This window comes from Phalangium opilio, unplaced genomic scaffold, assembly GCF_054372755.1.
Source record: "Phalangium opilio isolate 3A_F unplaced genomic scaffold, DU_Popi_V2 ptg000031l_1, whole genome shotgun sequence".
Taxonomy (NCBI): domain Eukaryota; kingdom Metazoa; phylum Arthropoda; class Arachnida; order Opiliones; family Phalangiidae; genus Phalangium; species Phalangium opilio.
In genome coordinates this window covers 11645028-11656687 of record NW_028324158.1, presented here as the reverse complement: position 1 = coordinate 11656687, position 11660 = coordinate 11645028, and the positions used below count along the sequence as shown (strand labels likewise).

Sequence of the window (11660 nt, the reverse complement as noted above, 5' to 3'; positions counted from 1 at the left end):
GGAATGTTTTACGCGTAAGCAATAACTACGCAAAATTTATAATTAAGTCAGCGCATATTTTAATTTACACAATTATTCCTTATTTACGTTTATGTACATTGAAGAAAAAAAATGCATTTACAAAAACAAAAATCATATAGGAATTATTATAAACTTCAATAAACCAATCGTGTTTGTTTTGTTTTTTTTTCTCTCTAATGCCCCCAAAAAAACTTAAATTAAGATTTTTTTAGTCTTCACTCAAATGACTTTAATATTTAGGCAATTAATCGATTGGTATATTGAAGAAAACAATTAAAAAAAAAATAAAACAATAAAATTAAGTTATATTTGGCTTTAAGGTGCGGATATTTACTTTTATTTATCTTGTTTGGTTTATTTTTATTGACGAAAAATACTGGCAACGGAGGGTGCGGGTGAGGGGATAAGGTTAATGACGTCAGACTCATTAATTAATTAATTAATTAATTAAAGTTTACGTGAATTACACTATTGGTCATTAATGGCGGATTTAAATAATACAGATTTGTTAATGTCACACGTATCCTTATATCGACTAGAGCAAAAGATATAATTTTAAATTAATTTAAAATTTATCAAATACCGCTGATTACTGGATAATTAAATTATATTGGTAATTTACCCGATAGATTACCGATTATTAAATAATTTTACCGTGGTAATTTAAAATCATGGTAAATTACTGATTGCTGGATAATTTTACCATGGTAATTAAAAATCATGGTAAATTACTGATTACTGGATAATTTTACCATGTTAATTAAAAATCATGATAAATTACTGATTACTGGATAATTTTACCATGGTAATTTAAAACCATGATAAATCACTGTATTTCTAGGGATTATTCTACCCTCTAATTTGTATTTTCTTAGATAAATTTTTATAACGTTAAGTTGTATAACTTCGCTGTCAAGTTAACTTGACTTTAATAGCGTAATTAAGGGTACGAAAAGTACACGTTAACTTTGAATTATCTCTTTTTAAAAAAAATGAGGCGGGAATTTTGTAAAAAAGAATGTTTAGCTCGAGGCTACTAATATTTAAGTCGAATTTATGTATAAAATATTTTGTTTTTAACCTTTTAGTAATATCCGACCTCTTGTAATTTAATGACATTATAGGATTTAAAATTAAATTTGTGTTTAAAGGAACGTTTGCAGCTAATTTAGGTGCGGTAAGTATTTTGAGCGATAATAATATTATAATTAAGAATTAATACTTTAAAAGGTAAATAAAATTCGGCGGATGGTTATGTAATTAAAACTCTACGTAGAGATAAAAGTACTACTCGAGGGGCTACTCACTTTTATATATTCCCTGTACACAGAGTACCGCAATTTAGTACTAGAAATCAAACCATGTACTGAGCCCCTCGGGTGCTAACTACACTTATCGTGTAATTACTTAACAGACATTAATTAGTATAATTTATAAAGCCCAAAAGCGTAAGTAATTAAAAAATTAGAACTAATCTAATAAACTAGGAATGTTTTCAGTAAAGTTTAATTGGGGAGGGGTTTTTTTAAATTTAAATTTAAATTTAAATTTTAACTACGAAAATTATCATCCCGTTTGAGGTTAACTTATCACAGCAACCTTAATTAAAAAAATCACTGATCAATTTTAAAATAATAGGGTAAATTAAACAAAATTATTATATAAAAAAATCAAACTATACATTTATTAAAATTACTCTTTCTTAATTGGTCACCTAGTGGGGGAGGAATTCGATATGAGGAACAGAGCAATTTCTTGATGTCCGCCGTAAGCGGCTATATGAATGGCGGTCCATCCATCCCTATTAGCTAACCGGACATCGGCTCCAAATTGCACCAATAACTTGACCAGTTCCAAATTACCCGTCATGCAAGATTGATGTAAGGCCGTCATGCCTTCCTTATCAAATCCATTGACATTAACCAAACCTTCGCAACGTTTTAAAATTCTTTTCAGTTCTTGAGGGTCACCGTTACGAACTGCCTTCATAAACGCCACACTGGGATGGAATTCCGTTTGATTCATACTAAGATATTATTAATTTAAATTATATTCCCCCAGAGATTTAAACGGGGAAAGGCGATTGCGATTGCGATTAAGTTAATTTGAAGAGGAGATGAATTAAATGCGGTTATTCATGAAGTTGAACGCGCAAAAGTCACAAAAATGTTGAGATTCTTTATCTTCCTCAAGCTTAATTTTACCGCGAAATTGATGAAAATTTCGGTATAAATTATTCCAGATTTGAACTGAACTTCAATGGTTACCAAAACTTGTTGTATTTTAAACAAATTTTACTCCAGTATGAACTTCGTTTTGAATAACTTCCAAAGGAGATGATCGCAACTTGAATTTTATTGAGCAACTGACGAAGTAGATCCAATTTCTTGTCTTTACCAACTTTGAACTTGAAAGGAACTTTCGTTGATCAGTCTGCACTCCTCTCTCCTATCCAACCAAAGAACCAACCAACTTTGAACTAAACTTGAACTCGTCTGGTGATGAAACCTTTTTAGCCGGCGAGTACAAGTACAAGTTCTTGACTTCTTCCAAATTACAATTTCAAGTCCAGCTGCTGTCTTTTTTTTTAACTTTTTTTTTCTTCAAAGTCTGGATGGAGGGTCGGAATTTGACGCAGTGAAGAAAAAAACCCCGAGTGGTTTGTTGCTGTATAAGCAACTAACTATGTGAAGGAATGTGGTGGTGCCGCGCCAAAACTGTGTTCCGTATCAGCTTCTCGGAGAAGAAAGTTTGTAGAGTTGGCGCTGGTGGTATGTGTTGTGCCGACTGGTTTCTTATTCCAGCCCCTATAGCCTGCCTGCCTATCCGAGAACTTTACTTAACTGGTGCTCGCTTGGGTACTACCAACTAGTGATTGTAGCTAGTTGGATGGAAAGTGGTGGTCCTTACGCTAGCCCCGGGCAACGGCTAATGCGGTTCCAAAGACGACGCCGGGTAGAGTATATGCCGTTGATAGGATAAAATTTCCAAAATCCGCCGCGAGAGGCAGTGTAAGAGATGTGCCGGGCGGCTTTTGGACCCGGGATATTAACGAGAGGCTCGACACTAAGTCATATGTGTACACGCAAAAGTTGCTTGATACAAAGCAAAGCCAGTAGACGGATTTGTATGATATAGAAAATTGGAGTATATCAGTCGCCATGTTCCAAGATGGCCGCCAGCGATTTAAACCAACGGCTGTACTAGTATAATAAACGCGTCTATAAAATTTCAGTCAAATCGGTTGATATTTACAGCAGTTACAACAGGCTCTATCTAAATTTCTGGAAGCCATTTTAAATTACATTTTTTGCCACCAAATTCCAAGATGGAGGGCGATTTTAATATAAATTTATACAGATATACTTTAGGGTATAATGTATGTCTATGCAAATTTTCAGTTGAATCTATTGAAAATTATGGCAGTTATAGGCTCAGGAAAAAATTGAACAAAAATTAATTTTGAAATGAATTGGTTACATTTTAAGTTACCATATTTTAAGATGGCCGGCGATTGTAATATAAATTTATACATATCTACTGTATGGTATCATTAACCTGTATGCAAATTTTCAATTGTATTAATTGAAAATTACCGTAGTTATCGCCCCGAGTAGCAAACAATAACAAAAAAACTATTATATAATTTTCAAAATTCTACACCCATAGTATAGAACTCCTCGATTGTTAGAAAACTTCAGAATACGGATCTACGATTTCCATCCCCCTTTATCATAGTTGGTGTTATCCCACCCTGTGTATTTCGAGAAGCACGATGTTAAACGTACCCACTTGCTAAGTTAAAATAATATATCTTGGAAGAAACCCTGGTTCGGGTACATCCCTAAGTTCACGCGTACTCTATAGTCTCGACGCGAGAATTTTTTAATTGCCATTTATTCCTAAAATAACGAAAGGGAATTTTCGAAGCACCGCGGCGCAGTATATAATGACGGATTTAATTATTACAAATGTAGATAGAGTGATATGGAATGACAATCTTAACCAGCTGGTATAATAACCCTTAAGGGAATGATGTATACTAAATACGCCAGGTCATTGGAAACCTGGTTTGATCTGTACAGGGTGTTTGTGATAAGTCTGCCACAAATGAATGGAAAGCGTCAAAGAACATGCTGGGGTCCCAAACATTGATTGGCCCCTGAAACAAATAAAAATAGTCAAGCATGTAGAGCAAGATATATCAGACTTCAATCAGGGATAGATTTAATTTTTGAAGTAGGAATGGAGAACAGAGTAATCTGGGCGCGCGTGAAAGTCCCGTACCCCCCCCCCCTTCCACGGGACGGAGGGGTATGAAAGAAGAGGCGGGTCATAGCGACAGAGGTAAAAAGGAATTACGTATTTTTCGCCTACCCCGTCAGCAACGTCATCAAAACGTAGTTTAAGTGAGCCAATAAGATAATTTAAACTTTTCGTTACGTGTTGGAAGGACGGGCTCTATACTGGGTGGTCTATGAGTCGGACTGAAGTAAATACAAACCGTTTTCCATTCCCACTTCTAAAATTAAATCTATCCCTGCTTCAATCTAAGAACATTATTGAACCTTTATCTAGCAGAAGTGTATGGACTATTAAATTTGTAGAAGTGTGCTAACGCTGGTAAAGTAAATCTAATTACTTCACATGTGTTATTAGTCCATATTTCCTTAATTGTTTTAGGGGACAATCAATGTTTGGGAACCCATCTCAGTAACTAAATATTGTAGACCCCAACATGGTCTTCGATAAAACCTTCCACTATCAATTTTACCCAAAATAACACATTCCCTTTAATTTGTGGCAGACTTATCACAAACACCGTTTAGAAATTGAACTTAAAAATGTTGAATTCAAAAGTGATAAAGACATTTTAAAGGCGTCTAAATATTAAATATTCTTAAAGGATTCATAATCACCCTATAATTAGAGCCGCACGCACAAGCTTATATAGCCAAAGACGCGCTGCGGTGTGAAAACCGATAGGTCTACTTATAATGGATTGTCAAAAGATATTGATGTCAAACCCATCTAATAAATTCGTCTTATCAAATTAAAAAAAAAGTCGATTAATAACTCGATACATCGCGGGTCCTATTCTATTTTAAGTTAAGGAACATCCCAAAATGTAATAGTCTATTAGCCCCGGGCCAAAAATCGGAGGGTAAAGCGGTTAGCTAAAGAATGTTAAAATTAACTTTCGTCTAGAAGCCGGTTGCACAGCGTGCATTTCAGGGGCGCAAAACGACTTTGATTTTCATAATATCGGGAGGTCCTAGCTATAGGATAGTGTATCAATTGAATTAACCATATCTGATATACGAGGTACAGGAATTTTACTTGCTTAAGTTACAGTCCTATTTCCAGCCTTGCAAACGATACTAATTGTAGCTACGACAATCAGGGTCCGAGTAATTAAGATAAATGTTCGTAAACGTCCTCTCCATAAGGTTATAACATGTGTTTTTTGCTCGTAAGTTTGGAGAACCATAACTCAACTCCTATAAGAGAGACGGGGAAGTCCTTTGAGTATGTTATAGTCCTATTTCTCCCCTATCCAGGGACACTTATAACTTGGAGCTACAACAACCCGGGATCGAGTAATTAAACAAATTATCAAAAGATAGGGTTAATTCTTTTGTCCATCTCGGATGATTTTTGGGTAAGCAAATGCGGACTTTCTCGAAAAAATTCCCTATACTATGTTAGAAACGAAACGAAACGAAGGAAGGAAGGAGGTGGGCCCCACCTTATATTGATGGATTGAATTGGGAATTCTTTCGCATATCGTAAATTTTTTTGGGGGTCTTCTATATACAGGTACATATAGGTCTTTGCATCCATCCCATTGTCATTATGAAAAATGCAGCCATAGCGTCGACCGATACGAAGACGTTTTAACTGAGAAAGGGACCCAACAACATATCTCGGAGGAAGTCTCCCGGGAATGTTATAGAATGAAAATATTCACGAAATCCTTGAATAGATCCCGAGAGATCCTTTTTCTGGCTCAGCGGGCTAAATATTTTGTTATAGAAACCAGCCAGCCCTCTAGATTTTTCAGTAAAAATACATTCCATTATGCGGTATACTAGCGAATATACCTTTCCTCCCGTTTATGGTTAAGTCTAGATATATATTTCGTGAGATTTTTCTTTACCTAGATCACTTTGCTGACCTCACTGACCTGTCCAAGGTGGGCTATAGATGGGCCTAATACCCGAATGAAAATTTATCATATTGGAATACTGAAATTCCCTAACTTTTCTCAAATCACGTGCAATACCGAAATTCCCTTACTTTTCCCAAATCACGTGCAATATTGAAATTCCCTTACTTTTCCCAAATCACGTGCGATATTGAAATTCCCTGACTTTTCTCAAATCACGTGCAATATTGAAATTCCCTGACTTTTCTCAAACCACGTGGAATACTGAAATCCCCTAACTTTTAATCCAATTTTAAATTTCCCAGAATTTTCCATGACTTTTAGGTCCTGTATTTAGTAAGTATATTTCACCTAAAACCGTAACATTTAAATACCGAACTATCTTCGATTAATATCGGCAGTTATCAAATGAGAAAAAAAAATATGATGACAATCATTTACATTCGCATCCTTTTTTCCGAAAGAATAATAATATTTTTAGGAAACTGAAACAGCTAGTTCCAATTTGTCTCGCTTTGCAAAATTTCTTGATAAAACGAAAAATGTCTGGGAAAAAAAAACGGGTCGAAGATTGTCGTGAGAATCGAGATTTTTGGATGTGGGAGAGTGGGCTCTTTCATACAAGTACAATATCGTTTTACGACAAAAATCAGCTCGAAATAATCTACCAAAAAAGAATATATGTGATGTTTTTTCAAACATATTCGCGACAATTTTTCTCTTCAAAATAAAAAAATGTATTTCATATTTTTTTCCCTTCAGAAAATTCGTGACGAAAATGAGATAAATCTAGATATCAAAATATGTTTATGGAAAACATCTTTCTTTTATGAGAGAAAAAATAAATAAATAGAATATAAGAAGTATACCACGCCAGTCGTCACTCAATTGAAACATCTTGATAAAAAAAAAAAAAAGAAATAAATTTGGCCTCGAACTTTTTCAAAGGAATGTCAGGCAATATTTTGATGAGAGAATTCGGTAAATATTGTAAAAAAAAAATTTGCATAACCGTATATAATTTTCATAGAGTGATGATTTTGTTAGAATTATGGGATAAAAATTAAGTCAGAAATTTGTTTGTGCTATGAAACAAAAATGTACAACAGCTGATATATATACTTCCGAACAAATTGCTCTATATGATACTAATTAAAACTAATTATCGAATTTTTTCCCGTTAAACTTATGGGAATTGTCAATTTATTCCATGAGAAAATTCATTTCATCTCATTCGCATTCCACTCGGAGAATTTCGAGCGGATTTTTTATTTAATTTAACATAAAATTTCAAGGCTATTACTTAATTTCTGGAATAGGGAACGCGGGTAAAGCGACTTGACATAACATAACGTTATTTTTTGGTATTCCACACCCATAGACCAATTCACCAATAATAATTTTCAATAAATTCCCCTTGGGCTATGAAAAGAAAACCGAATGAATAAAAAAGATAACAAAATACATTTTCGACGATAAATTATAAAATTAAATTATTCTAAATTGTTTTGTTGTGATAATTTTTGTCCTGGATTACTTATTTATAACACGTACGTAACGGCCACGTTAATAGTGAAAAAATTCATATAGATATATATTTTTTAATACTAAATTGGACTGGCAATATTTGAAAATGAATATAACATTCTTTAAAAGAAATATTTGCTTAAATATGCAATTTGAAGATTGCACCATAAATTATATTCCTAATGTTTTTTTCCTGGTCCGTTATGGGTCAATTTAAATAATATATTAATCTTTAATTTTCCTTTTTCAAAGTTAAGTTTAGATCTCGTGCGAAATTTTTGAAAATCCCCGACTTAACCCTGAACTATAATTTATTAAAATTAAAAAATAACACCTAATTCAATACCAATCTCATTAAATTTTCCTGACTACTCCCTTACTAATATTGTCCGCCTAAATTTGCATGACCTTTTAAGACCTAATATCGACGCCCCCATCCCCAAAATTTCCCTGACCTATGATAGTTGTAATCCCCAAATTTAAAATAAAAGAGAAAAAACACTTGTGGCTATTTGAACCAGTTTCAAAAACGGTATAAAACGGTTGACTGCTTAAAAGAACATTAATCCTAAAAAATAATAAAACTAATTTCCATCCAGATTTACAGTACAGAAGGTTCCCATCGAAACTAAACTATCAAAGTGTCTCATATATGGACTATTTTTGTTCCCATGCTCCCTATCTATCAGCTCCCCTTGCCTTGGAGTGCTCTGCCAAAGTGTAACGGCGTTCGCAACGTATGCCAATATATTGACGCTATGGGTCAGGGCAGGGTAATTCTAAAATTTTTCCAACCGTCGCTTGCAACCAAATATACTACGCGGGCCGTTGGTGCTGCACCCGCTAGCAACGGATTCTCTCACGGTTCGTCAGTACTAACCTTCCCTTCTAAATTCCCTCCAGCCTCACCCGTCCAGGGCCCTGAAGTTCGATCTCATTTCGAGACGATATTAGAACCACATTCTCTCTTTTCACGTGCAACCACGCCTCTCTTGCATCGATAATTCTAATAACCTATACGATAATTATCGCCGTACTTGTTCGCCAATTTGTATTTAATTAGATTTATATTTGCACCTCGTGATTTATTAATTAATTTTCACGGAAGAATGTGTCATGAAAAATTGTCAAATGATAATTAGTAGTTTTGCTTCTTTAATCTTGTAGTTTTCCCCTATTATGGTCTGCTCAAAATAATATCTTAAATATTTCATAATATTGGAAAAACACGCTTAACTTTGTTAAAAATATGCAAAATGAATATTAGCATCTAAATAATAGTAGGAAAGCGCTAAACTGCAGTAGGATAATACCAGACCCTCATAAGCTAAGCTGGGTTTGTCCATGAACTAATTTGCATAAAATGCGTTGACTTTGTTATAACGACTAAACATTTCTTATAGCATTTATCGTTTTGCAATTAAACAAGCAATAAATAAATATAATACTCAGAAGTTGAACATTCAATTTAAGAAACGGTCTACGAATTCCAGAAGGTATCCCACATTATTAACTAAAGGTAACCCACCAGTCAAACCCGGATCACCAATCACGAAATAAAGTAAATAACTAAAACTTCCAATTAAGCGACCCCCTAAGCCCAACGCTATACCTACCCACAGCTATAGAGAGTTAATGGATCAGCGGCTGAGATAGAGGATAGATTTCCACGAAAAATCACGCGTGGTTCATTATCGACAATTAGTATAATCATTAATAAGGGGTGCTAATCTCTGCCCGATGGGGGCAAAAGCCAGAGCTAGAGAGAGATGGGAGAGAGACGAACGAAGCCAGCAGCACCACTATATTTCTCGAAACACGATACGAGATCTTTCAGCGTATGATTATCCCGCCAAAATGACCCCGTGAGCTTAGCCCTTAGCGCGAGGTGCCACGAACTAAATCTTAATCCGACCAGGGTGATGGGAAAATGGAACAAGATGGGTTAAGTGCCATAATCAAACGGCCCCCACGTTTCGCGGATAAGAGCAAGGAAAGTCTATAAGACGCGACGCTATGACCTGAAATTTTGTTAAATGCGAGCGCATTATTTAGTACTCACCAGTTAATTTTGGTATCCCGATGATCTCGTAGATGATATCCGTAAATCGCGCACAATTTCACGAGTATCCGTTAAAAACTTGAACAAACGCAACGCGAAAGTTCACGTAAAGTTCAAAGGTAACCGTTAAAACGCGTCGAGAAACTGAAAGTTCACATAAAGTTCAAAGGTAACCGTTAAACCGCAAAGCGAAACTGAAATTCACGCACAAAGTTCAAAGTTTTTGCAACACACGTTCGAAGCAAGACCACCAAAATGGCCAAGAAATTTCCATTTTGCCCGTCATTCATTCCAATAATGACCTTAAATTAAAATTAAATTAAATTCCATGATTAGTTGAGGTGAGGATAGCAGTGAAATAATCTAAAAACAACATTTCGATTGTAGGGCCTACAGCTCTACAGAATGTTAAAGGTATAAACACCAGCAATTTTAGGATGAAGCTAAAAATGATTACCCGGGCTTCTATTAGCTCCCAGTTCCCACCAAATACCAAACTGCCCCGAAAGAAGAAGTCAACCAATAACGGTCTACCATCATCGTCTCTATTCCACACATTTTTCAACGTATCACTGGATCACTTTCCCAACTTGAAAATAACGAGATCAAAGCGTCGTTGACCTAACACGCGGTTTAGCTTCGCCAACGCTACAAGCTAAGGTTGATACAGCGTCAATATAAAATGAAATTGGGGAGTCATTTTCTCACGGAGTAGGGGAGAAGAGGGAGGTGTCAAATACACCCTCAATAACTTTCTACAATCGACGGTCGCTCATTACCGACCAAATAATAAAAAAAGCCTTCTCTCTCGCAAACTCCCACGCGCGCTCCAGCTCTATAGCTTTGTACAGATTCAATCAAAAACTAATATTAGAAAATCACCAAGGGGTCACGTGTCCAAGCGATGACATACTGATTACTTTCTCCGGGACCAAAATTTCTCACGAAAATAAAAGGCATCGAATTTTTTTTATTTAATTTGTGGAGCTGACGTCGCACTGTAATTGGTTGTAAAAATAATTCCATAGACTACCAGCTATCACAACTAAAATGATTTAGAGTTTAAATTTGATTGTAATTAAGTTAGGAAATGATGTTTTGTATGAAAATTCCATGTATAAACCTTAGTTTTCGACAACGTGAAAACCCATTGAGCCTAACCTAAACCTAATCTCAGCCCAAACCTAAACCTAATCTCAGCCCAAACCTAAACCTAATCCCAGCCCAAACCTAAACCTAATCCAAGCCCAAACCTAAACCTAATCCAAGCCCAAACCTAAACCTAATCCAAGCCCAAACCTAAACCTAATCCAAGCCCAAACCTAAACCTAATCCAAGCCCAAACCTAAGCCTAATCCAAGCCCAAACCTAAGCCTAATCCAAGCCCAAACCTAAACCTAATCTAAGCCAAACCTAAACCTAATCTCAGCTAAGTCTAAATACTAGGAATACTAAAGGGGGGTCAGGTCGCTGTTTACCCCCCTTGTGTCTTTCAATCCAACGTATTTAGTCAATGGTGGGTACTACACACTGAGAAACTAATGTCAAAGAAACAATAGTTTTCACCATGTTTTTGATTGTTTAATGCTGTTATCCAGAAAAACCTCTAACAAGCCTTAATATATACAGGTAGTCGCTGTTTTTTGAAATTACATTACCTTCATTTTAAATATACAGCAAAACATTGTTTTTTTATGTTAACGACTGTGGAAAAAACAGCTAGTTTTTATTTCTCAAACGGAAGTGCAGGATATGTTATTATTTATAGAACGTTGCTGTTTTCCGGGAAAAAAAGGATTCTGCCGTGAAGAATACAGTAGTGTATAATTAAAAACACAGATAGTTACACTATTAAGTATAAATTTAACGTATATTTTACTG

The 11660-nt window shown here is 35.2% G+C and overlaps 1 protein-coding gene across 1 annotated transcript; it reads right to left on the bottom strand.

Moving 5' to 3' along the window:
* Window positions 1-35: 35 nt before the first annotated feature.
* LOC149690629 (notch-regulated ankyrin repeat-containing protein-like) lies at window positions 36-2977 on the bottom strand. Its single transcript, XM_089870203.1, has one exon. The coding sequence runs from the start codon at window positions 2044-2046 to the stop codon at window positions 1732-1734; it is 315 nt and encodes a 104-aa protein (XP_089726329.1). The 5' UTR covers window positions 2047-2977; the 3' UTR covers window positions 36-1731.
* Window positions 2978-11660: the final 8683 nt, after the last annotated feature.

Excerpts from the sequence above, each read along its gene's own strand:
- LOC149690629 (XM_089870203.1), bottom strand. The coding sequence starts at position 2,046 with ATGAATCAAACGGAATTCCATCCCAGTGTGGCGTTTATGAAGGCAGTT.